Consider the following 26648-nt stretch of genomic DNA (forward strand, 5'->3'; position numbering starts at 1 on the left):
AATAATTTTTATGCTCAATTAAATAAAGCTTTGAAGGTGTTAATAAATATCTGATTCTTGTTTTTATTGCCTTTTACAAAATGTCACAACTTTTCTTGAAATGTGTATATTGCAACATCACATCTGTCAACACACAATGGAACTCATTGTCCACAACTATTCAGTCCTCTAGTTATGATTGGACACAATGTGATATAGGGCTGTACACTCTCAGAAAAAAAAGTTACAGTATAGGTACATTACTGTTCCAACAGTGTTAATGTGCCTTTAAAAAGATACAGCAGTAATTTTAATGTCCAGTTGTGTTGTCTAAAGGAACATTACATTCTCTTCTTACAGAGAGTTATAGAACTGTGTAACATAAAAGTACATAAGTCCTTGAGATGAAATGGGGCATATGAAATCAACACAAATTAATATGAAGTAATATAGGACATAGTACTATTATGTTCCCTAAATTAAGGTACCGAATATGTACCCCTAAGGGTACCAAAATAGTGTAAGGCAAAGGTACAACCACAGCGACAGTTTTCCTGAGGGTGTACATGACCAAACAAAATTTCTCTTAAACAGCTGCAACTGTATATAAAACTATATTTTAATTTTTCAATTTAAAACACCAAAACATAAAACAAGAAAAAAAAAGCAGTGTAAAAACTACTTCCATCATCTATGATTTAATTTGCTCATAGCTGTCCATGTCTAATTGCAACCGGGAAATGGATAAAGTTGAAAAGTGAAAATTAAAGAATTTTTGCTATTAATCTGCAAATAGGTCTCTGGACCATTCATTGAAGTTGGTGGGTAAAAAAGAGTCTTTAGAATAAAGTTCTTCATCCGCTTCTTTTTCTGATACCCCCACTGACAATTCAGATGCAGCAACTGAAATCCCATGAGCAAAATCAGAACTTTCTTGTTTTACTACCCTTGGTTGCTGTATAGTAGTGCTCTCAGTTCCTAAAGCGCTGAACCTACTTGTAAGGACTGTTCTATTCTTAAAACATGGTGAGTCTGAGCATTTTCTGCTAAATCTATGCCTCTGTCGATATGAGTGGCAACAACATGGATGAGCAATGGGAGTTGACTGCATAGAAGGAGCAAAGCTGAAGGAGCGGCAAACCTTATGCTCAGAAGTGTTGCTATCCAAGAGGCCGAATTTCTTTGTTTCCTTGGGTAATGTTATGTCTGCACTGGTTTGGTAAAATAAATCTGCTGAGCAGTTGTATTCATCTTGATGACTGTCAGGTGAAACTTCTTGCTCATTCAAGCCTTGGCTTTGCATATCAAAACTTACTTCAATTACATTGTTGTCTCTATCAACACAGTGTAATTGGAAATCAGTGTGGACAGGGTTCTTTGTTAAGCTTTTTGAAACCATGTGCTTTATGTCACAGAAGCCTAAACTAGAGTCATTAGGGACCTGTGATACTTTTGGTGTACCTGGGAGACAAGGTTTAGATAAAGACAAAACCTTTCCCTTCTGAAGCAGTCTTTTCAGCGACTTTCTATTCGTGCTAGAGATCATATTGGTGATATTGTGCAATGGTGTAAGAACACAATTTGATTTTCTGGTTGTAGCCTGATTTCTTTCAACAGGGTTGGGTTCCTTCTTGTTAACTGCCTTTGAAACATTAGTTTCAATGCTGACAAAACTTCCTAAACTTTCTGATAGAGGAGCATCCGCTAAAGAAATTCTACTATGTTGACCTGACCTGGAAAGTGTTTTTTCAAAAAAAGATGGACTGCATTCTGTACGAGCTAACATATGTGCACAAGACAAGGTGTTCAAGGAGGGTAAGGGCTGATTAACAAACAAGCCAGTCAGCACTGCAGATGCATCTAATTTATCAGGTACTTTGGATAATGTAGATGAGATGTCCTTTGAGCTACACTCTCTGTAATATGTTCCACCTATTAATTCAACATTTTCAGAGGCACTGGTTGTGTACAAAGCTTCCCCTGCATGTTGTACATCACCAGTACTTTTTTCCTGACCTACATAGCTCTTTGTTGGCCATTCTGGTTCAGGTTTTGTCCAGTGAGCATTTTCATTTTGTGACAGAACACATTTGATATCATCCACCATGGTCTGTCGTAAAGAATGTCCACTTGTTTCTTCTGGAGAGAAGCTTAAGACTATATCTGAAGCTGGTTGCCATAGCTGTGTAAGTCCAATGTCCTCAGAATCTGACTCTACACATAGGGGCAGTGTGTAGTCAAAGCTGCTCAACAGTGACTCTTTCTGCTGTGACTGACAAATGGTTTTGCAAGATGGAAAACAACTTGGGTGGGAAATTGCCCGAAAGAGGCTTTGCAAATAAGCAAGAACAGTCATTCCCAGAGAAGTTCCATTTGAAGGAATTATTTGACAGGCCACAATCTGTGCAGATCCAGCATCAGAAGATATGTGTTCATCAAACAATGTGCAGTCTGAAAGGCCATTTAGCTGTAAATCAGAAACAAACACTTATTAATGCAAATCATTATATAGGTATATACTGTAAAAAGTAAATAAAATGCAATACCTTGAACCCAAAAATAAATTTTTTTCCAATAAAGCAATCTTCAACAGCTTTGATTAGTAAATGCTGTATACTCAGTGGACCTTCTTGTTTTCCAGAATCAACAAACCTATAAGAAATGTATTATATTAGAAACTGATGAGCAAAATTTGTGTTAGACATATGTACAAACTTTAATGTTGAGATTTTATATATACATACCTTTGCAACCCACCAGCAGGAATTCCAAAGAAGGAATTTAAACAACCTCCAAAAACTGTAACACCAAATATATTTCTGCCTCGAGACACCTTAAATGACAGCCTATATCTGTAGTCCACATTTTGTATGTCGCATGTGAATCCACATTTGATGCATCTGTATCTGTAAGACATCATGCATATAGTTAATGTTTCTTCAAGGTACATCACTGAATACAGACTTAGGCAAAGTGAAAATATTTTATTGCTTTAATAACAATAAGAGAGTTATCTACCACAATAGGTTTTTGTCAGGGTCTAACATCAAAAAGCTAAAACAAAGACAGTATAATCATAGTGTTTACTGCCACAAAGAATATACACCATTTTTTTACCATTTTCTGTAATTAACACCACTACAGACAATTTAAGAATAAAACAGAATATCTGTATTTTAATCTTTAGATTCTGAGCCAAATACATGTTAAACATGGCCAACCACATGAGTGGACTAGCTCTGATTTTCTGAATATAAACAACCAGAGAGAACTGTGTTTCCCCACAATCACAGATGTTCCCTATAATGCCGAGCTCTACACTTGTGTGGAACTGCAGTTCTCTTTGGTCAGTAACTTGAGTTGTTTAGTTTTGTAGTCTTTAATGCAGTTAGTGCTCTCCTTAATTTAAAGTGGGTTCAAGTATGGCATGTGCTTGTCTGGCCTGACAGCTGTTTCCCCAAGTGTTCACGCACTAAATTGTAAACACTACTGTATATATAAAAATAAAGGTCAGTCAAGGAAAATATTGAAAATATTTTTGTCAGTTAAAGTTTCAAGAAAATCAACACATCATCTTGTGTTAACTGAGTTTTACTAAGGAAAATAAAATAAAATAAAAATAAGTCCGAACTTTTCCAAACATTTTTAGTTTGTAGTTTATTCAGGGACTACAAACAAATCTGTACCTCCTTTTTACAGACATTCTAAGTAAAAAATAATTAACTTTTTTTTTATTAAACCACTGCTTTAAACCAGCCTGAAACAATATTTGCGTTGTAACCAAATAAATAAATATCCTGAAGCAAGTTTGAAAAGTTTAGGTTTTCAAATATTTTGTCTCCTAGACGATCCTGGCAACGTTTGTATTCATAGGAATTTAATTTTAAAACACATTACAGTTAATACGTACCTTAAATCAGACTCCAGTGTTGATCTAGACAGACAGAATTTACAGCAGGGATACACAAAACGGGTGTCCTGCAGCGAAATAACAGTGCAACTGACTAGGACCTTTTTAGTGTTCATAAATACACTTTCCTAAACCTCAACGTTCATTACAGCCACTCTGCCTTTCCTATTACAGATCAGAGAAAGAAAACCACCTGACATCGTACAGGTGTCAACAAAATACAACCAAACAACCATAAAATAGATCGGCCTGTCCTAAAATATACTTTTCCACCATAAACAGCGGCGACGAAAAAATCCGATAAACGGCTCTAAGCTGTTTACCGCCCTCCACTCCCTTTAAGCATCTTCTTCCTTTAGTAGAATTTTCAACTGCAAGAGTTAACATCGCCACCTGTCGGAGAGAATTTTCTTTTTTTTTTTTTTTAATTTACGATTTATAAATTAACTATATTTATTAATCACCGCGACCCTGAAGTGGAGAAGCGGAAAAGAAAACGTATGTATGTATGTATATTTATTTATTTCTATACAAATATATTAATTTAAATATAAAATATGTTGTATTATATTTTTGATTTTATAATTTATTTGTATTTTTAATATATTTTAGTTCTTTATTTGTATTATTTTCTTATTTTTTTTTGTTTCTATGTATTAATTTTATTATTAATTAATTTATTTCTATATGGAAATCACTGAAAATAATTGTATTATTTCAAGAACACATTACTATAACAAAATAAATGTTATATTAGTATTAATTACATTAAATATTACAATTTAATTTAACTTATTTAAATTATTATAATAATTTAAATTATATTACATTTTATTTTAGTACAACTCTAAAAATTTCTAACATTCAGAAGAACCAACAAATAAACGTGTAAACATTTGCTTATTTTGTAAAACACTGTAACTTACCAAGATTCTGACATTGTATAAAAATATTTACTGATATTTTATATACTTATATGAATGCTGTATTACATGTAACCACATGACATCATTATGTAAACAAGTCAAAATAACACGATAATCACAATACTGATATTTTTATTGTTTAAAAAATAATGTGCAATATTATTGCACACGATATGATATGGCACAGCCCTACGAGCAAATAATTTTTACCTATTGATTTTTTCTGAACTCCTGAACTGAGATCACATAACTGATTGAGACATTCCATTTTATTCAAACAGTAAACACGTCTATGAATGTATGACACGGGACAGAGGGTGCGATTGGATCCATGAAATGGCACAGCATAACATTTAAGCAGATACATACATTGCTCCATTTCACTGAGAAGAACAGCTGCCTTTCTGATCAGATCCAATCCAAAACTTCGCCCCGATATTTGTGCTCTTGGACACTTCAATTAGAATCAATGCACTGTTCTGGACTTGACTGCTAAGGCTGAACATAAAAGCATGCCCACTTCATTAGGATATATTGAGGAAGAAATACAAAAATAAATAAATAAATGTAAAAAAATAAATAAATAAATGAAGAATAAGAATAGCTAGAAGAATAGCATTTTATTGTCACTGAGAAAACAATGTTCAGAACAGTGTTAAAACAGTGAAATGCAGTTTTAGCATCCTCTCTCGGGCAGCAGTTAAAAATCTATACATGTGCAAATTAGCAGATTGTTCAGAGGCATTAACACACAAGATATATACAGGCTTCATTTAAAAGTGCCGTGTGCAATTGCTTGTCCATTAGGATGGGTGGTTGTCCATTGATTCTACTGATTGTCAATCAGGATGGATTGGTTAAAGTAGTTCGGGGGTTGATGGCTTGATGGTTGATGGCTTTCACAGCCTGGGGAAAGAAGCTGTGTTTCAAACTGTTTGTCTTTGCTTTTAATTGTCTGAATCTCTTTTTGGAGGGGAGGGGGGAGAACAGAGTGTGTCCAGGGTGAGTAATGTCCATTGAAATGCTGATAGCCTTTTTCTGGAGTCGGCTGTTGTAAATGTCGCTGAGGGCGGATAGTGAAGATCCTATGATTTTTTCCACCCCTCTCACCACTCGCTGCAGGTCTCTCCTGTCCTGTGCTGTGCAACTGGTGAACCAGATTGTGCAGCAGTATGTCAGGATTCTCTTGGTGGCTCTGTAAAAGTTCACCAGCAAGTGTTGAGGGAGGTGGGAGTGCTTCAGCTTCCTGAGGAAGTAGAGTCTCTGTTGTGCCTTCCACACTTGGTGTTGGGTGTTGAAGGCCTATGTGAGGTCAGCAGAGATGTGTACTCCAAGGAACTTGAAGTGCTCCACTCTCTCAACCTCCACTCCATTGATGAGGAGGGTCGTGGTCTCGGTGCGGGTGGATGTTCTGAAATCCACGACCATCTCCTTGGTTTTATTTGAGTTCAATTTCAGGTTGTTGTTCTTAGACCATGCTGTCAAGTGCCGGACCTCCTCCCTGTAGGCTGACTCATCGTTATTCGTAATCAGTCATACAATGGTGGTGTCATCAGCAAACTTGATGATGTTATTGGAGGTGTGAATGGGGGAGCAGTCATATGTGAAGAGTGAGTAGAGGAGGGGGCTGATACATCCCTGTGGGGTGCTTGTGTTCAAGGGGGTCTGTTGCTCAGGAAGTCCAATATCCATAAACATAGTGAACTGCCTAGGCCCAGATCGCCCAGGTTTTTGACCAGGTTTTGTGGAATGATTGTTTTAAAGGCTGAACTAAAGTCCACAAACAACATCCTTACATATGAATTTTTCTGTTCTAGATGAGTGAGGGCTGAGTGGAGAGCTGTGATCACAGCATTCTCTGTCGACCTGTTGGTTTTGTAGGCAAACTGATGTTGGTCAAGGTCAGCTGGGATGGCAGATCTGATATGAGGGATAATGAGTGTCTCAAAGCATTTAGAGATGATGGGGGTTAGGGCGACCGGGCGGTAGTTGTTTAGGCAGCACACTGTGTTTTTCTTTGCCACTGGGACGATGGTGGCTGATTTGAGGCAGGTGGGAACTGTAGATTGTTGCAGGGAGAGGTTGAAAATTGTGATGAACACTCCTGCCAGGTAGTCTGCACAGACATTAAGAATACGTCCAGCAACACCATCTGGTCCAGGAGCTTTTCTGGTGTTTATCCTGCGTAGAGCAGTTCGGACCTGGTTTGGGTGAGGCTGAATGGGGGTGTCCACGACTGCATGGCTAGGCTGGCTTGTAACTCTTTAAACAAGGGTTACAAATATTAATACAGAAAATAATAATTAAAAACCATTACATAGGAATTAATAAAAATAGTAAATAAATAGGAGAATAAATAAATGCACAAAATGAAAAATGTGCATAAATATACAAATTATATATTATATTATATAAACACACGTTCGTAGGTGGACATTCAAAAGTGCCCGTAGGTGTGTGAATTTTGTGTGAGTGTATGAGTGTGTGTGTGTGTGTCGCCCTGTAAAGGACTGGTGCCCACTACAGGGTGTGTTCCTGCCTTGCGCCCAGTGATTCCGGGTAGGCTCACTGAACTGGATAAGCAGTTACAGATAATGAATGAATAAATGAATATATATATATATATATATATTTTTTTTAGTTAGTTTTTATTTAGTTTTTAATCCCTCATTATTTTTTCATTAATTTAATTTTATTTATTTATTTATTTATTTTTCATATTGATAGGTTTGGTGCTCTATATCTTAGCAGTTCTTACTTGCACTGTTTTGGGGTTGTTTATGGATTGATTTGGGGAGTTTTGTTGTGTGTAACAAGATGTTGGGTGCTTACTGATGGGGCTGTGTGTTACATGATTGTAAATTGATATAATCTTGCTAAATACAGCTTTGCTAAATGTACAAGTTCTCTACATTGGTTCTTGGGTAAAAGTATTGAAATGTCCACTTATTATTTTAATAAGAAGTTCTGGATTAGGAGACAATGATCACCATTGCCTTGTTGTCCTCTTCATGAAGAGACCAGTAGATGACACCAGGAAAAAACACCTTATTCAGTGAACACACTGGAAATATTTTCTTTGTATTTTTGTCAGTTAAATAAAAGTTAATAACACATCACAGTCATTGTTCTATTGCATTTTACATAATATCCAAACTTTTCTGGAAATGGGGTATAACCAAAACCGTTATTAAAGCAAATATACTGAAGCTTTAAAGGGGTCATTGAGGCCGCAGCCAGATTATTATCCACCTCTGAAAAAAAATATATATATACAATTGATGGAAATGTGATAACTGCAGTCCTAAAATCGCAATTATGTTGCTTACAGGTTTATTTTGGATAGTCATTGATGTTTATATATAATATAAATGAGAGACCTGCTGGTGGAGGTCTGACATATACTTATTCATCAATGTAACTAGATCCGATCTCCTAAACTGGCTGGGTCTTGTTCCAGAGTGGAGGAGGTCCAATTAATTTAGAATGGCATTGCAGCCCGCTGCATGTGGGGTTTGAGGTAAAAAAAAAGTGTAGACGAAATTATTTAAAGAAAAAAATAACTAATGCCAGTAATCTCACGAGAATTTTTTCCTGAGAAGTTTTTGTTTGACCGCTGTGAGCTGGACGGACTGGACTGAACTAAGAACTAACACGGAACCGTTCTTTCTCAACTGGTGTAGTCGCCCGGACAATAACAGAAACACCGGCGGGACTTTTTAACGGAGCTTGTTTAAAAACATTTATTTTATACAAACAAACCCTGGATTTGCGATTGATATGATATGTTTGTTATGTTGTCGTGTATTGCAGGGGATGCCTGTGACTGAGCGACGAATAATGTTGCTCTCCGATTGACTTTAAAACTAATTTCTAAAATGAGTTTCTTTGAAAATTTGTGTGAGTAATTATTGCAGTTTCAGCGACTGAAGAAAGGTCTATTTTCAAACACAAGCTGTGATGAATATTTCAGCACAGAAGAAGTTTTATTTGGGACAGCATCCTATAATAAAGAGTTATGGGTAAGAAAATTAAATCATGGTGAAACATTAAACGTATGTGTTTAATCTTCTTTCTTTAGACACTAAATGTTAGCTAGTATAGGTACAGTCACTAATGACACATACAATTAAAAGACGATTATATATTATGATGACCACTTCATCTAATGTGTAAATGGTTAACATCATTTTTATGTTGTTTGATTTATTAAAAATATTTTTGTTATTGATATTCAACTCGTGTGTATGGCAGATTATTGCTTTTTTTTTTTTTTTTTTAAACATAAACATATCCATGTGTTCTCCTTTCTCCATATGCTCCATCATGATGTCAACTTTTATAATACCAACGCTATTACAAATACGCTTAGAATAAAACAAAGTGGTGTAATTTACCATGATGCTGTTATATATTGTAATATTACACATCTTTTCAAACTCTTCATCTGAAAGTGCTTTCCATTTTGTTTGTGTTCAGACCTGTTTCTGACATAGTGTCTACAGATGGGAAAGCTGCACCTCGACGCTCAACTCGCTTCTGTCGTATACAACCTCATGAATCTGAAGCACAGAGAAATAAAAGCCATGAAGGAGCTATCAGTAAGGTAATGAAATATTCAAATATTCACTATAATTTCTTTTCATTTTTTGGTGTCTTCATCTGACAAGAACTTTATTTACAGCAAATTGAGAACAAACAGCAGATTCTTCTTGATTCATCTCTGGCAAAGGATGAAGGGAATTTGGAAGGTTTGGATGTACTTGATTCTAAATTGACAAAAGAACAACAAAGTTCTGCATCTGTGAAAAGGACACCCTCTAAATCCATAGACAACAGAGCTCACCAGTCAGAGATCAGTGAAAATGGACATATCATACCACAAATACAAAGGGCAGACAGTATCAGACTCACAGGTCCAGCATCACTGCAAGAATATGGGAGGGCAAAAACAATTAAAAAGACAAAAGACCAGAAGGACCTGGCACAAAGGCTGCTGTTCAGTGAAATAAAGGGCAACAACCCAGGAAGGCAGACAAATGATCATAAGTCAACATTGCCTAAATTTGAGCAGGATCCAAATAATTGTTCTCCACAGAAGGCAGCAGCTTACGTGAAAAATGCCTTAAACGAGAGGCCAAAGTTGAAGATCAGAGGAGAGCGGTGCGTAACAAGCCCTGATATCTCTGTGAATACCTCAAAGGATTTTATTCTCTTTAATCCAGCACACGTGGCTGCTGCCAGAGAAAGGTCTGGTTTGCAGAAACGGACTCATGGAAACATGTCCATCTCTGTGCTCACTCCTCCACCTGGTCTGGAACTGAGCTCACTGGGTGGTTCACAAGCTGATGCAAGTAAGATTCTACACTCACTAGAAATTGAATTTAAAAAATATCCCCGTATCACTGGACTGTAGGTATGAGAGACTCCAGATTTGATTAGGACTTCATTCAGGGTGCCAGGAGGTGACGATAAAATTACATTGAATTTTGATCTTTGATTTATAATTCTACCCACTACCCCACACTAATTTGTACATAATGAAAACTATAAGCAGTTGTGCTACAGAAATTATGGAAGATACTTTCTACCATTAAGTCTTAATCATCTTTTAAAAAATACTCAGATATTTTAATGAATTGTCTCCTTATTATTAGCTACCTTCAATTTCACCTCATTTAGCTAGTAGCTAAATTCCCTGTGTCATACACAACACAACGAAGAGTGGGAAGATGAAAACAAGTACATAATATAAACCCCAAGCTCTAATCACACTGCCACTGATGCAACATCACCAGACAGCCTAGTACACCAGAAGTGACCTGCAAATACTCTCTGTTGCAACAGCTGGCAGGCTGCTGTGCTTGCTGGCAATGCTCCATATGATATAGGGAGGGAGGGGGACATCTCACTCACTAGAAGAGCAAAGCCCTTTGTTTTAGGACTCCTGGCTGCAGATGACTGAGGCATCACCAGAGATCAAACTGGCAGTCTTCCAAAGACTAAGTACTATGACAGAAGGCACATTGGTGCGCCACTCAGTAGCCTATAATAATAATTATGAAAATACTGTATTATAGTTGAAATGTCATCTTGTAATAATGACATGATTTAGCATTTTAAGAACAGTTCTCATAATTAACACTTAAGATTTCGTAACTGTCGTTATACTATGATTTCATTTCATACTAACAATGAAGGGTGATTGTTCATGATGATTGTGATTATAATTATGGTCAAATTATAATGTAAAATTGAATTGTTAAACCAGTGTAAATCTAGATGATATACTTCTGTGGCAGATATTCACTGTACCTTTCCTAATACAGCACACAGCATTCACATGGCGATTCCTGCTGACCAGTCAGACAAACTGTTATTGTCCAGTTGGGGTCTCCCCAAATCTGTGTTGGAGAAGTACCAGAGTCTGGGTGTTAAGCAGATGTTTGAGTGGCAGGCAGAGTGCCTCACTTTGGGTAAAGTCTTGGAAGGAAAAAATCTAGTGTACTCAGGTAGGTTAATCTGTTCTCTCTACTTTTCTGAGTGAAACTAAATGATGCCATTGAAAGGAGGAGCAGTGTTACCACAGCTATATTAAAATTATAAATCACTTTATGCAATTCATTTTTTTCCAGACACCTAGATAAACTGATCAGTTTCCTTCTGGTAACTAATGTACTATATACACTGCTTAAAAAATAAAGGGAACACTAAAATAACACATCTTAGATCTCAATGAAAGAAATATTCCAGTTGAAAATCTTTATTCATTACATAGTGGAATGCATTGAGAACAAAACATAAAAATGATCAATGTAAATCAAAATTAGTATCCCATGGAGATCTGCATTTAAAAGTTATACTCAAAATGAAAGTAGAAAATCAAATTACTGGCTGATTCAACTAGTGGACATTTCTCAAGACAAATTAACATGAGGCTCAGTAGTGTGTGTGGCTTCCACCAGCCTGCATGACCTCCGTACAACGCTTGGGTATGCCCCTGATGAGGCAGTGTATGTTCTCCTGAGGCATGTCCTGGACAGTCTGTGGTGCAACGAGGCGTTGGTGGATGGAACAAGACATGATGTCCCAGATGTGCTCGATTGGATTCAGGTCTAGGGAAAGGGCAGGCCAGTCCATAGCATCAATGTCTTCATCATGCAGAAACTGCTGACACACTTCAGCCACACGAGGCCTAGCATTGTCATGCATCAGAAGGAACCCAGGGCCCACTGCACCAGCATATGGTCTCACAATGGGTCTGAGGATCTCATCCTGTTACCTAATGGCAGTCAGGTTACCTCTGGCTAGCACATGGAGGGCTATGTGGACCTCCAAAGAAATACCTCCCCACACCATTACTGACCCTCTGCCAAACCGGTCATGCTGGAGGATGTTGCAGGCTTTCTACGGTGTCTCCAGACTCTTGTCACATGTGCTCAGTGTGAACCTACTCTCATCTGTGAAGAGCACAGGGCACCAATGACGAATCTGCCAACCTTGGTGTTCTCTGGCAAATGCCAGTTTCCATGCACGGTGTTGGGCTGTAAGCACAAGCCCCGCTTGTGGACGTCGGGCCCTCATACCACTCTCATGGAGTCTGTTTCTGACAGTTTGTGCAGAAACATGGATATTAGTGGCCTACTGGAGGTCATTTTGCAGGGCTTTGGCACTGCTCCTTTTGTTCTTCCTTGTACAAAGTAGGAGGTAGCAGTCCTGCTGCTGGATTGTTGCCCTCCTAAAGCCCCCTCCACATCTCCTGGTGTACTGGCCTGTCTCCTGGTATCTCCTCCATGCTCTGGACACTGTGCTGACAGACACAGCAAACCTTCTTACCACAGCTTGTATTGATGTGCCATCCTGGATGAGCTGAACTACCTGAGCAACTTCTGTGGTTTGTAGACACCACCTCATGCTGCCTCTAGGGGTGAGAGCACTGAGAAAATGCAAAAGTCAGCCAGAAAGGATGAGAACAGGGAAATGGTCTGTGGTCACTACCTGCAGAACCACTCCTTTATAGGGTTTGCCTTGCTAATTGCCTCTCATTTCTATCTGTTGTCTGTTCCACTTGCACAACAGCAGGTGAAACTGATTCACAATCAGTGTTGCTTCCTGACTGAACAGGTTGATTTCACAGACGTGTGATTGACTTGGAGTCACATTGTGTTGTTTAAGTGTTCCCTTTATTTTTTCGAGCAATGCATTTTATTGGCTTTGCATTTTATATACAGAAAACGGCTTCCTTGGTTACATAAAAGTATGGATACGGTTTAGTGTTGACCTCCTTTAAAACTTTATATTATATTTGTATTTTCTTTGCTCCCCTGTTAAATTATTTTAGACTTAAATGGGAATAGGTTAGGGCTGGGCAATTAATAAAAAATTAAGAACATTCAGAACTATTCATAATCTTGTCTATATCAATTATATACATCTTTTTAACTTTTCCTTTTTTTAATTATTGTTATATCCACACTGTGTTTTCATGTACTGTCCCTTTTAAAACCATGCTACCAAGCTGTTGTCATATGATTCTGCAACATAGAAGCAACCTAAACACAGAGGCTGACCAAGCGACTCAAGCAGCTAGTACCAAAAAAAACAAAACAAATTCTTTGGCATCTGTGGTTTGGACATGCTGTGTGTTGACTATAATTAAGATGATACTGAACAAAAAGTAGTCAAATGTAAACGCTGAGAAAAGTTTCAGTGACCAAAGGAAAACCCTGTATAATCAAACACCAAATAACAAAATAAGAGAGGAACAAGCTCCCATCAACATTAGAAAAAATATCCTAGCTTTAATACTGCAGCATATTTACAGTACACACCTCATCACTGAACTAAGAGGATCAAAAATACAAAAACAAAATAATCGTTCATTAATCATAATTGTGGTAAAATGTACAATAAATAGGGATATTGATTTGCATTCATATCACCCAGCACTTTTTTTTAATATTTTTTTTTTATTTTTATAAAGCATTTTAGACAAAATCTGAAAAACAGTGTCACATAGCAGAACATTATATCTAAAACTCTGTTATCCTATGCATACAATGTCCTTTGGTTTCCGTTAGGTTCTTTCCAAGTGCTTCAAATGTTGTTTAACAAACACCATCAAGTTCAGACAAAAGTTCATGTGATTTTAAGAAAGGGTTCTTATCAATGCCTCAAAGTCATTCTATGGATTCCATACTCCCTTTTTCTTAAGTTATGAATTACGTTTTTATTTTTCACATTCTCATAGCATGTGATCATTTCTTGACCAACACCTGGGTTTTTTTTCCACTTTCCAGTGGAGATGTTCCCCACTGGGTCTAGAGACACTTTTTTTTATTATTTTGTTATAACTTTTAGACATTTGGCAGTTATATGATTACAATTTAAAGATAAAAACATTATATATGTTTTAAAACATTTAGTATCACTTGATTTCAGATGTGATTTTGTTTCTCTGATCACTTTCAGCTCCAACCAGTGCAGGGAAATCACTGGTATCAGAGTTACTAATATTAAAAAGAGTCTTGGAGACCAGACGCAAGGCCATATTTATTCTTCCTTTTGTGTCTGTGGCAAGAGAGAAAATGTTTTCTCTACAGGTTGGTTGGCATTTCTCACCAGTGTTATTGTCATCATACCCATGTATTGAAAATGCAGTACTTCTTTTTAGGCAATGTGCTATTTTTTATGTAGTAAATATTCATTAGTAACCACCATAAAAATACAAATGAATTTTTAATTAGAGTTACACTATATGTTGTGTATTCTTTAAAGTTGTGGAATGGAACAATTGAAATAAGGAGATTTTTCCAGAATGTGTTTCAGGAAGTAGGTGTCCGAGTTGAAGGATATATGGGGAGCACTTCGGCAGCTGGTGGGTTCTCTGAATTGGATGTGGCTGTGTGTACAATAGAGAAAGCCAATGGACTTATAAACAAGCTTATAGAAGAGGACAAAATGAATTTGCTAGGTATTTGTAATTATATATCGGGCATGGCTTCTGTGATCAATTTAAATGATGTGTGATGTCCTTGCTTGACCACTGGTTTTCTCTATCAGGGATTGTTGTTGTAGATGAGCTACACATGCTTGGGGACTCAGGTCGTGGATATTTGCTGGAGCTCCTGATCACCAAAATCCAGTACATTGCCAAAAAAACATCAGAGAAGTAAGTCAATATATTGCACTCTAAAGGAGGTGTCTACACTCTAACCTGCAGTCTAATAATTTATGTACTCATGCATCCTGGTATTACAATTGCAACAGGATGATTTACTGTTCAAGTGTAAAATTGGACAAATTCAACAAGTTAAAGATCAAAATCAAAATTTGGTTCAAATTGCAAGTTCAATCTGCAACATCTGCAATTAAAATGATAGTTTTTACAATATCTGAAACCATATATAGCTGCTTAAACATTAAAAATGCTTTACTCTAACACGTTACATTGACTAAATAAGTAATTGCAGTTCTTAAAATCAACAAAATGTTATTGGTCTTCTTTGTTCTTTGGTGGTAGATCATCTAATATATATTTTTAGATAAAATGAACAAGAAAATCACTGATGCTGGTGTATTTTACAAAGGCAACTTTGTGCTCCTTTTTTCATTTCTGCATTAATTAGTCCTGGTCTCCGTATTTTCTGTACAAAACAATCACTTAATAAAACCCACATGTAAACAAAGACATGATATGAAGCACCAAAGCTTCTCCAGACCTTCCAGTGACAAGGGCATGTGATTTGGGTTTTCCTGTTTTTGAAATGCCAGAAACATTTCTGTGACAATGGCTAATGACAGTCCGACAAAATTAGGTTTGCCTAGTCTTGTTATAAAGAAAATTATGTTAGTATTTTAAATAAAACACATTATTTCTGGGTTTTTTTTTTCTTTTATTTAGGGCAGCTTTTAAATGTGGCCCAATGTGTGGATTGTGTCCAGTGTTCACATACATATCATGTATGGTGGAAGTGTATGCTACAAACATACCTCCATAGAAATGTATCATAACTTTACATTTATTTTCATTATATGTATTTTCCATACCTATCAATCGTTTTACTCGGAGTCTGAAACTGCATTCAAGCTCAAAAACCAATAAAGCTGGACTTCTCAGGAAAATACAAAAGTCCTGGTATAAAATTTATAGACAACACTTTTTCATTCAGCCCAAGTAGATAATGTGGATTTATAAACAAGCACTAAACATACTAAAACATAACCCACTTCCCCCTTTATAGGTGCACTGAGAAGAGTTCCAGTGGTGGTGTACAGATTGTGGGTATGAGTGCCACACTCCCAAACCTGGATCTCCTTGCCCGATGGCTGAGTGCTGAACTGTACCATACAGACTATCGTCCAGTGCCACTGATGGAGTGGGTCAAGATTGGCACTAAAATATATGATGGATCTATGAGTCTTGTTCGAACGTTCACACCTGCCCTCCCTGTTAAGGTCAGAATTTAATGCAGTTAATGCATCAGTTTCTTGTCTCTAATCTGTCACTAACAGTTTAGGTCAGCTACACAATTATAGAAGACATGAGGTTTGTTCTTCTGTCCTCAGGGCGATGATGATCACATTGTGAGCCTTTGCTTTGAGACTGTGCAGGCTGGTCACTCTGTGCTGCTGTTCTGTCCCTCTAAAAACTGGTGTGAAAAATTGGCAGACAGTGTTGCCAGGGAGTTTTACAACCTTTATCACAGAGGTTTGTTGTCTTATGGTCATTTATAAGCAAATGATGGTTTTTCAGTTATTTTTGCATTAAACATTCAGTTGTACATCTGTTCTCTCAAATGATTAAAAAAAGTTTTGTTTTTATTGTTATGATTGTTATAGATATTATGGTAAAATAAAACATTTATTATAAAAATATATAACAGAAACAAACACAACTGTAAACGACACAGATATAAATTTTAAACTAGGGCTTTAATATGTTTGAAGCAACCATATGAATGTTATCGTTTGCAGAGAAGCAATCAGATTCTGAAGTCCAGTCTGTGTCCCTGAACCAAGAGGGTCTTCAGGATGTGATAGCCCAGTTAAAACGTTCTCCTGCAGGACTCGACCAAGTCTTGCAGCGCACTGTTCCATGGGGAGTGGCATTCCATCATGCAGGTACGTAATGATTGAATGTCTAGCATAGCATACACAAATAACTTCTAAGCAGCACTGTTGACTTTTTAACAACATTCTCACACACACAAACACAAACACACACACAAACCTTCTTGTGTACACTGAAATAAATTTTATAATCTACAAAAAGTGATTCCTTTATTTGAAATAAATTTGAGTATAAATATAAATCTTTAAAAAAATATAGTTAAATCATTACCAGTCCTTCATTAAGAGAGGTCTAGCACATTCATTACAGAGCATTCCTTCTTGCATTAGGTTTAACATTTGATGAGAGGGACATCCTAGAAGGTGCTTTTCGTCAGGGCTACATCAGGGTACTGGCTGCCACTTCGACTTTGTCCTCTGGTGTAAATCTGCCTGCCCGCCGTGTGATTATCAGAACTCCAGTGTTCAATGGACATCTGCTAGACATAATGACTTACAAACAGATGGTGGGACGAGCAGGCCGTAAAGGAGTGGACACTGTTGGTAAGTGCAGCTTTTTTAAACAGCCATAATAATTTCACATTTGTAAAATATTTTTGTAATTTGGAAATGATAGGACTTAAGGATCAAACACAAAAATTTATGACTGTGGCCTATGTGCTAATAATAAATTAGAATTTCTTTTAATACATGCACGTTCACAGAAACTTGAAATTATTGTCCATGATAATTAACTATGCAAAAAACATGGTTTTATTTTGGCCATGTTTCCCCAGGTGAGAGTGTTCTGGTCTGTAAAGAAGCCGAGCGCATAAAGGGGGAGAGTCTGATTCAGGGTTGCTTGAAGCCCATCAGCAGCTGCTTGGTGAAGCATGAGGGCGAGGGTGTCACTACCAGTATGCTTAGAGCCATCCTGGAGGTATGTGAGCATTTCATAACATTGCATATAACCACAAACATAAACCTCTTCATACCCTGTAAATCTCTTGTCTTTTATAATGGAAGATCATAGCAGGTGGGGTTGCCAGTTCACCAGAGGAGGTGAGGACATATGCATCTTGCACTTTACTGGCAGCCAGCATGGCATCTGAGCAACAAGGTGGTGAAATGCAGGAAGACGCACGTAGTCGTGGGGCCATTGAGGCCTGCATGGATTGGCTGATGGACAATGAATTCATTCATATTCAAAAAGAAGGCAATGGTGAGAAAACCAATGTTTTTGTTTTTTTTTAAATTGTGTGTTGTTAATGTGTGAGCAATGTGTAACTGTGCTAAAACTTTGCAGCACAGAGGTACTGCCCGACACATCTTGGTTCGGCCACTTTGTCATCATCTTTATCACCTCCCGAGGCACTTGGAATTTTTGCTGACCTTCAGAGAGCAATGAAAGGGTTTGTTTTGGAAAATGATCTCCACATCCTATATCAGGTAGTTATTCCAGTCCTACACTTTGATTTGAATTAAATGGATATTTTTAATAAATCCTATCACCTGATTTTGGATCATGTGAAATGTACGCTTTAGATAACACCAGTATATGCGGACTGGACAACAATAGACTGGTATCAGTTCTTCTGTCTGTGGGAACAACTGCCTTCTGCGATGAAACGAGTTGCAGAGATGGTGGGCATCCAAGAGAGCTTTCTGGCCCGCTCCGTTAGTGGAAAATTAATTGCCAAAACGGAGAAGCAGCACAGACAGATGGCAATTCACAAGCGGTAAAAATAAAAGATTATTCTGTCTAAAGATTGTGTAAACAGGAAATTGTATAGTGTATAACTAGATAGATTCCCACATTAAAAAAAACTTTACCCCAAGTTCTGAAAACAATGTATGAAAATTATTAACATCAGACAGATATTTTTGTTTTGACTGTTGTTTGAATGAATTGAGTGCTTAATCTACTCTAGCAGAGTAAAAAAAATGATTATTTGATGCTGGGATACTATAAACGTCTATAGAAATAAAAGTTACATTTCCCCATAATGCTAATATAGGTGAAATCAAATAGTTTAAAATAGATTAAAATATCTTATAAAGGATAATGCACTGTCATCTGCAGATAGGTACAGGAAAAATAAGAGATTTCTGCACTGTCCTAGAATTAATTTTTTTTTCAACAATATATTCAATAGATGGTTTACATATACAAAACTGTATGAAAGACAGGCTCGAAAAATATGTAAAACATATATTGAATGGAATTCTACTTACACAGGTTTAGCAGTAATAACTATCCCATTGTTTCTCTATAGTTTTTTCACAACTCTTGTGCTATTCGATCTGGTCAATGAAGAGCCCCTTGGGGTTGTGGCAAAGAAGTATGGCTGCAGCAAAGGACAGCTGCAGTCACTTCAGCAGTCTGCTTCTACCTATGCAGGTTTTCTATATAGCTTTACACTCCCTTTGCAAAAACATATCAGTGATCAAGATATCGGTACTTTCCCAAGATGCCTTGATTTATGCCATCATTTTTATACCATTTCATAACATTATTATTTATATTTTTTTTAAACTTCAGGTATGGTCACAGTGTTCTGTAATCGACTTGGATGGCACAACCTTGAGCTGTTATTGGCTCAGTTCCAAAGTCGGCTGAGTTTTGGAGTGCAGAGGGAGCTCTGTGATCTGGTGCGTATCACTTTGCTGAATGCCCAGAGAGCGCGTGCACTCTACAGTGCAGGATTTGTCACCGTGGCACAGGTAGCAAGAGGAAGCATTGCTGATATCGAAAAGGCCCTGAAGAAAGCAAACCCTTTCAAAAGGTACCATATTTAGTGCTTTTAGTTTATAGCTTTATCTACGTTATATGTCCAGTTTCTATAGGGATGCCTTATAATGAGTGAATTCAGCCACTTTTATGTGTACCCATTGTGGGCAGCTGTACATGATGAATGTGACCAATAAAACTGTTTGTTATTGAATGTCATGTAATCCTCACAGAGGAGGTCTAGAAGCTTTTACTGAAGCCAAAGCAGAGAAACTTAATAAGAATACTCAATTTCAAAAGAAATGATGGATGAGCAGGTGTCCACAATCTTGTAACTGTACGTCTAGACTTGAAAAAATGATTAAGGATAAAAAAATTTATTTAATAATGAGCAACTGATTTTAATATTTAATTGCAGTTCAAGGCAGGCAGTAGATGAGTGTGAGCAGGACGCTCAGGAGCGCAGAAGCATGCGCTGTATTTGGGTGAATGGGAAGAAGGCCTTAACTGAGAATGAAGCTGCACTGCAGATAGTATTGGAGGCTAGGGTGCTCCTCCAACAGGACTTGGCTCTTCTTGGCGTGGAGTGGAACCCGAATTCCCTGTCACCTGAGGGCAGAACTAATTCTTTTGTTGGATCCTCAGACAAAGAGTTCCACAATCCCCAGTTAGGAACTGTAGATCTACAAACTGAAGGTTTATCTGAAGAGATAACATCAGTTGATCAAAATTCTTTGTCGGAAAACAACACTCACTGTCCTACAAAGACAAAGGCCTCTAATGCAAGACCGCTGGAAGACCCTATGGATTTGGATATAACTGATCAAACTACTAGTCACTCAAGAGTGGCCTCTACCAGCGTAGCAAACCCAGAACAGCAGTCTGTTGCATTACATAGAGTGCTAAATTCCATAAATACTAAGGACAAAGAGTATCACAAACTCTACAAAACCAATGAGTTATCATCAGCCTTTCAGAAAGAGCCACCTCAAAAGATCTGTGGACAGGTTTCTGATCAACCGTGTGTGTCTGCTTCCTGCACTGACAGTCATCCTGTTAGACCAGTGTCTAAACGTAGAAGGATGGAAAGTGATGATGATAAGATAAAGATCAAGGTCATGGAATCTGAAAAAGCATCAGAAACAACGTCAGCTAGTTTTGTAGGAGTTCCTTTGAATAATCATCTCTGTGAAGTAAACAAGACACCACAAGAAACAGCTAAATGTCAAAGCTCAGAGGGTGTAATAAAAGAAAACTGTGAGCTAAAGACATCCACTACATCATTTGTTCCGTCAGGTCTTGGGGAGATACCAATTAATGGCAAGAAATATTGCCCTTCAAAATCAAAATCTATGAATCAAAATGAAACTGAATATAAAATGGGGATTTTTAAAGATACAGACATGTCAGCCCAGCTTGAACATGGAAAGACTTCACTATGTTTTCTGAACACAGAGGTGACATCTGGAGCTACAAATGATGGCATACTAAATTCAGGAGAAAAGTGTAGTTCACCTGACTTGTACACAAGCCAATTAGAAGAATTTGGTGATAGTTTTCAGCTTGACACACAGACTGAAAGAATACTGGTGCAGGAAAATAAGCAACTTTATATTAACAGCAGTTCAGATGTTATTTGTGAAGTGAGAACAACAAATAATCATGTTGTCAAACAAGATCCCAAGTCCAACCACATCTCACGTCCTGAAAATCACAAATCAGTACCACAGAGTACAACTGAAGATAAAAGCAGTAAAGACAATGACATATCATCTGTTTCCAGCAATGTTACAAATGAACGTCTGCTATCAGCTCAAGCCAAAATTAAATACAACATTTCAATGACGGACAGCCAAATGGAGGATATTCTTAATTTTACCAACCAAGCACACGATGGAGCATCGAGTGAAATAAACTTAAAATCCGATAAACCTCAAGCACCAACAGATATTAACAATGCGACAAAAGAGAGACCTGAAGAAGTGTTGGAAAATAGTCCTAATAAAAGCAGCAGCTTCCTCTTCGATAGCCTGTATGATAGCTCCATTATAGAGGCCATGGAGGAGGAGGAGGAGGAGAAGGAGGCAGGAAATGAAGTGGCAGACTTGAACCAAGATTTAGAAATAAATGAAAAGTCAAATGCTTCAAACACAGCATCAAATGGGGAAATGAGAGATGTGGAAGATCAAGAAGCAATACAGTGGGGTGAGTCTTCCTTCAACCTGTCAGAATGGGGTGACTCTCTACTCATTGGAGAACACTATCTGGAAAAACGGAAAGTCTGTACTGGACCAAGATTAAGCTCAAGTGAAACGGAAAAGCCTTATACAGACGACATTGTGTCTGAGTTACTAGTGTCACAAGGCAATGCACCTCGTTCAGAAACTGTAACCGATTCCTCATTTAATTTGAGCCCAGGAATGCAAGACATTTTCGATAAATGGGTTGACCACTTTTCAACCCTTCATGACCCTCTTGAACAAGCAAACACAAATGTTCCAGTAACTCACACAACACCTGAATTTGGCAAGGTATCTCAAAGAGGTTTGAGGTTAGATGATTTCCAGGAAGCCAAACCAAATACAGTGAGCCATGATCTTATTCCTCCAACACCTGTTTCTGAACCTGTTACACCCAGGATCAAAATGACAACGTCAGCGCTACATTCACCCATAGAGGCTAGACGGAAATCCCATACAAGTTCTAGTCCCAGAGATGTTCAGCAACCCTGCTTTGACCAGAAGGCTGCATCACATTTGGACACATCTCTCACTGAAGAGGGCTTTTCCCTGCAGCTTTCACAGGATGCCTCTCCTTCAGCCTCCAACACAAGCAGTCCAGAAACTTTCTCCATTATTGATGTAGCAAGTGATAACAGGCTTTTTGAAACATTTGTAAAGGAATTGAAAACAAAGAAGAAATTCTCTCTTTCTGTTGCTTGTGTGAAGAATGATGCTGATGTGCAACAAGAAGCCTCTATCGGCAGCAAATTCAAAAAAGGTATGAATACATTTCATTCATTCTAATTGTTGATTCACACAGAAAATAAATTCCATTTACTGCTTCAAATTGGTTCATTTTCCATTTGTAATGTTTTTAAAGCAAGTAACCCATTGAGAAACAAAAGAAAAGATGGGTTTGTCATGACGGGACACGAGAATCTGGTTATCACTGGCATTTCTGTGTGCTGGGGAGGAAAGGATGCATATTATTTGTCACTACAAGAGGAGCTAACAGACATTGGTAGTGAATTAATATCCTCTTTCTAAAATGTATAGCTCTTCTGTAGTATGAACACAAACCTTACTACTGTATTTCTGTATTTATTGAACAGCAATTAGTGCAAGCTTAGCACCACCGCCACTTGATGAAAATCTGCCAGTGAGAGAGAGACTGGAGCAAATTCACGCTTGTTTGTCGAGGTCTTCTTCAGATGCTAATGGAGTTATTATTGCTTATGACTTCATACGATTATACAAGACACTGCTTCTGGCATGTGGCCTTTCACTGAAAGGCACATTCGAAGATCCTAAGGTGAGCAAATAAGCCTTTTTTGTTCAATAATTTAAAGCAGAGGTCTTCAAATCCCTACTTTGGATGCAGGTTCCAAGCCAGGATTTAGTATTGGCCAGCTTGTCTGACACTATACCTGACCTAGCTGTTGCAGCTTTAGTGTCATGCCAGCCAGCAAATATGAAATCCAGGCCTGGAACATAGATGAAGAGTTTGGATTTGAATACGTCCGATTTAAAGGGTCAGTATTCTACATATTTCTAATGGATTCCCCTTCTGTGTATTTGTGGGTTTTTCTACCAAAACCTATATTTTATATTTTTAGCTGTTTTATTATCGTGCTTATTAAGACTGATATTTGTAAATGAGCTCTGTTCTGATTGGTCAACCTGTATTGCACGTTTCAGTAAACTTAATTTGTTTGGCTTAACTGCTGTAGGATAAATGGGACAATTTGGCCCATGATATCTTGATTTAAGATTGCACTAAGCAAGGTCAGCCTAACAATTTATACACAATGATACTGAAACCTGTAGTTTAATATTAATTTCAGATAGCTTGTTGGCTTCTGGATCCAGGCTCCAAGGAACGCACCCTTCACAAGATGGTGACAAACTTTACTCCTCAAGACCTCCCCTTGTTGGATGGAATTAGTCCTGGACAAGGTGTGGAAAGTCTGGGGATGTTTGGAGATCCTAATCATTCTGGACGCTACAGAGCAGCCATTGAGTGTGTCCTTGTTTTCAGGGTCATGGCACAACTCAGTGTTCTTCTAGAAAAAGATGGTTTCTTAGGTACCAACATTTATTTTCATCAAGTGAAACTTTATTTAGTTATGCTTTTTGTTATTGTAGTGCCTTTTTACATAATTTGTGGTTTTTCAGATGTGTTTCAGAAAGTGGAGATGCCGACTCAGTATTGCTTAGCTCTATTAGAGCTGAATGGTTTTGGGTTTAGTGTCACTGAATGTGAAGCTCAGAAACATGTGATGCAGGCCAAGCTCAGTGACTTGGAATCCAAAGCCTACCAGTTAGCTGGTCACAGTTTCTCACTGACCAGCCCAGAGGATGTTGCAGAGGTCTGTGTCATTCTGGAAAACCCTACAAAAAGTGTTAGATAACATTAGGGACTTTTTCTATATACTTTGAGTATGGTTATTGCAGGCATTAGCTGACGCATTGTTTTGTGTTCCACCTCTTTAACACAGTTGATTCAACTAGTATAGCTAGGCCAGCAAGAGTTAGCTTAATTTGTAAAATAGAAAAAATAACATTTATAGTTTAAATGTTGGTTGTATATGCATTTTCAGGTACTATTCCTTGAACTGAAGCTACCTCCAAATGGTGATCTGAATTTTATAAAGAATAAAAAGACACTGGGTTACACCAGACGGGCAGGAGCAGGTGCTCGCATCAGACTGTCTAAGCAGTTTAGTACAACCAAGGTACCTATATTGTTTTAGAGGTCTCTTCCTATATATATATATATATATATATATATATATATATATATATATATATATATAAATAAATAAGTGTAATGTCATGTTTAATCATTTTTTTAACTAACATTAATTCTGATGATTAAGTTCACCATTTCAGTAAGAATTTCAATTTATTCAGGATGTGCTGGAAAAGCTGAAGCCATTTCATGAATTACCAGGAATTATTCTGGAATGGAGGAGGATAACAAATGCCATGACAAAGGTGGTGTATCCCCTGCAAAGACAGAAGATCTGGCACCCTAAACTGAAAATGGACAGAATTTACCCAGTGTCTCAGTCCCACACCGCTACAGGTGCAAATCCAAAATCTTTGAAAATGCTTTTAATTGCTTCCCTACAATTATTTTTCATTTAAACAAATGTTTTTCCCTCTTAGGGAGGGTGAGCTTCACTGAACCCAATGTACAGAATGTGCCAAAGGACTTTGAAATCCAGGCACCAACTCTGATTGCAGAAAGCCAACTCTCTCAAAACAACATAGTTAATATATCCAGCAAAACACGGTAAGCTTCTGTGTTCCTGAAATAGTATCTAAAATTGAATGCTACTAAAATATTACATTTTGTTCTAAAGGTGTAAATCATCCAGGACAAACTATCTATTATCAGAGGTCAAAGATTCAGACAAATTCTCAGAAAAGCCTATGCATTTTTCTGTAAGCATGAGGCATGCTTTTGTACCTTTCTCAGGTAAGTTATCACTTGGGAATATTAGGATAAAACTTTAAATTTTAAAAACTGTCAAACTTAATTTTACCAATGTCCTTTTATTTACCAGGGGGACTTATTCTAGCTGCGGATTACTCTCAGCTGGAGCTCCGCATATTGGCTCACTTATCACGTGATAAACGGCTTCTACAAGTGCTCAACTGTGGCGAAGATGTTTTCAGAAGCATAGCTGCAGAATGGAAGATGGTGGATCCCACGTCAGTTGATGATTGCACAAGACAACAGGCAAAACAGGTAAGGCATGGCTGTGGCACCATACCTTAAACTCATTCTGATGTCTAAGTGACTAAGTCTCTCTGGTCTTATTTCTGTAGATTTGTTATGGAATAATTTATGGCATGGGAGCAAAGTCATTAGGAGAGCAAATGGGTATTGATGAAAATGATGCTGCTTGTTATATTGAAACATTCAAATCCAGATACACAGGTAAATACAGTCAGCAAGTTCCAGAGTTGGTGGGGTGCTATATAATTAGACGTTGTCATAATTTATTTATTTTCTTCAAAGGCATACAGGTATTTCTACGTGAAACTGTGAAGAACTGCAGCAAAAACGGCTTTGTCAAGACATTAATGGGCAGAAAGAGGTTTCTACCTGGAATCAAAGACCCAAACACATACATAAAGTCACATGTAAAGTTTTCTATTAGATGTCTCTAGAATGCATGGAAATGCTGATAAGCAAATTAGATGTAATTTTCCTAACTCAAGCTTTTCCATGCTTCAGGCAGAGCGTCAAGCTGTGAATACAACAGTCCAAGGGTCTGCTGCAGACATTGTAAAACTGGCCACAGTTAATATCCAACACAGACTTGAGGCTACTTTTCCTCAAGTGCCACAGTCACATCAACACAACCAAAGTGAGACAGGTAACCAGCCTCTATTCTAATATTCTTTAATACTGCTTGATCATTAATGTTGACCATATTGCCAGCAGAAAATGAAGCATATAGATCTCGGTGCAAACCTCCTCGAGGGGCGTACTTTGTACTTCAGCTACATGATGAACTCATTTTTGAAGTGGCGGAGGAAGATATCATCCAGGTAAAGCAGACAATTCTCTTGGATGTTACACTTCAGATGAAAGTCTGCTGTGGTGCTAAAAGTATTTCTTCTTTGGCAGGTTGCACAAATTGTGAAGTGGGAAATGGAATCTGCTATAAAACTGTATGTAAAACTCAAAGCAAAAGTTAAAGTGGGTCCAAGTTGGGGAAACCTTCAAGATTTGGATATCTGAAAAGCTGGACTTTTAATACTGTAGCCATGAATTTGTTTATATAAATAATGGAGTACAGTGAAAACATTTC

At 37.5% G+C, this 26648-nt stretch overlaps 2 protein-coding genes across 3 annotated transcripts; one reads left to right on the top strand and one right to left on the bottom strand.

The window, feature by feature from the left end:
* Positions 1-58: 58 nt before the first annotated feature.
* Positions 59-4204, bottom strand: ddias (DNA damage-induced apoptosis suppressor). The gene is made up of 4 exons (XM_066646287.1): positions 3890-4204; positions 2724-2885; positions 2526-2631; positions 59-2446 (listed from the first exon to the last, which is right to left on the bottom strand). The coding sequence occupies exons 1-4, from the start codon at positions 4003-4005 to the stop codon at positions 761-763; spliced, it is 2070 nt and encodes a 689-aa protein (XP_066502384.1). The 5' UTR covers positions 4006-4204; the 3' UTR covers positions 59-760.
* A 4507-nt stretch (positions 4205-8711) lies between these two features.
* polq (polymerase (DNA directed), theta) lies at positions 8712-26638 on the top strand. Of its 2 annotated transcripts, none has more exons than XM_066645117.1 (32): positions 8712-8837; positions 9295-9421; positions 9500-10169; positions 11145-11327; positions 14287-14417; positions 14632-14788; positions 14878-14986; positions 16059-16272; positions 16384-16525; positions 16792-16938; positions 17218-17430; positions 17664-17806; positions 17893-18088; positions 18173-18315; positions 18412-18605; positions 19143-19267; positions 19409-19652; positions 20016-22597; positions 22700-22840; positions 22932-23131; positions 23664-23904; positions 23995-24188; positions 24420-24554; positions 24733-24907; positions 24991-25117; positions 25188-25303; positions 25392-25576; positions 25657-25768; positions 25850-25974; positions 26069-26210; positions 26279-26385; positions 26465-26638. In XM_066645117.1, exons 1-32 carry the CDS (start codon positions 8776-8778, stop codon positions 26576-26578), a joined length of 7896 nt encoding a protein of 2631 aa, XP_066501214.1. In that variant the 5' UTR covers positions 8712-8775; the 3' UTR covers positions 26579-26638. The 2 variants fall into 2 exon arrangements, with proteins under 2 accessions (XP_066501214.1, XP_066501215.1); XM_066645118.1 differs by having other exon boundaries at positions 26069-26201.
* The last annotated feature ends 10 nt before the right edge of the window (positions 26639-26648 follow it).

This window comes from Hoplias malabaricus, chromosome 15, assembly GCF_029633855.1.
Source record: "Hoplias malabaricus isolate fHopMal1 chromosome 15, fHopMal1.hap1, whole genome shotgun sequence".
NCBI lineage: Eukaryota > Metazoa > Chordata > Actinopteri > Characiformes > Erythrinidae > Hoplias > Hoplias malabaricus.

Coding starts and splice junctions, on each gene's coding strand:
- ddias (XM_066646287.1), bottom strand. CDS start 4,005: ATGAACACTAAAAAGGTCCTAGTCAGTTGCACTGTTATTTCGCTGCAG. Junction 2,886..3,889: donor ACACTGGAGTCTGATTTAAG/GTACGTATTAAC, acceptor GATGTCTTACAG/ATACAGATGCATCAAATGTG. Junction 2,632..2,723: donor CCTGCTGGTGGGTTGCAAAG/GTATGTATATAT, acceptor CATTTCTTATAG/GTTTGTTGATTCTGGAAAAC.
- polq (XM_066645117.1), top strand. CDS start 8,776: ATGAATATTTCAGCACAGAAGAAGTTTTATTTGGGACAGCATCCTATA. Junction 14,789..14,877: donor GGACAAAATGAATTTGCTAG/GTATTTGTAATT, acceptor TTTCTCTATCAG/GGATTGTTGTTGTAGATGAG. Junction 14,987..16,058: donor GCCAAAAAAACATCAGAGAA/GTAAGTCAATAT, acceptor CCCCCTTTATAG/GTGCACTGAGAAGAGTTCCA.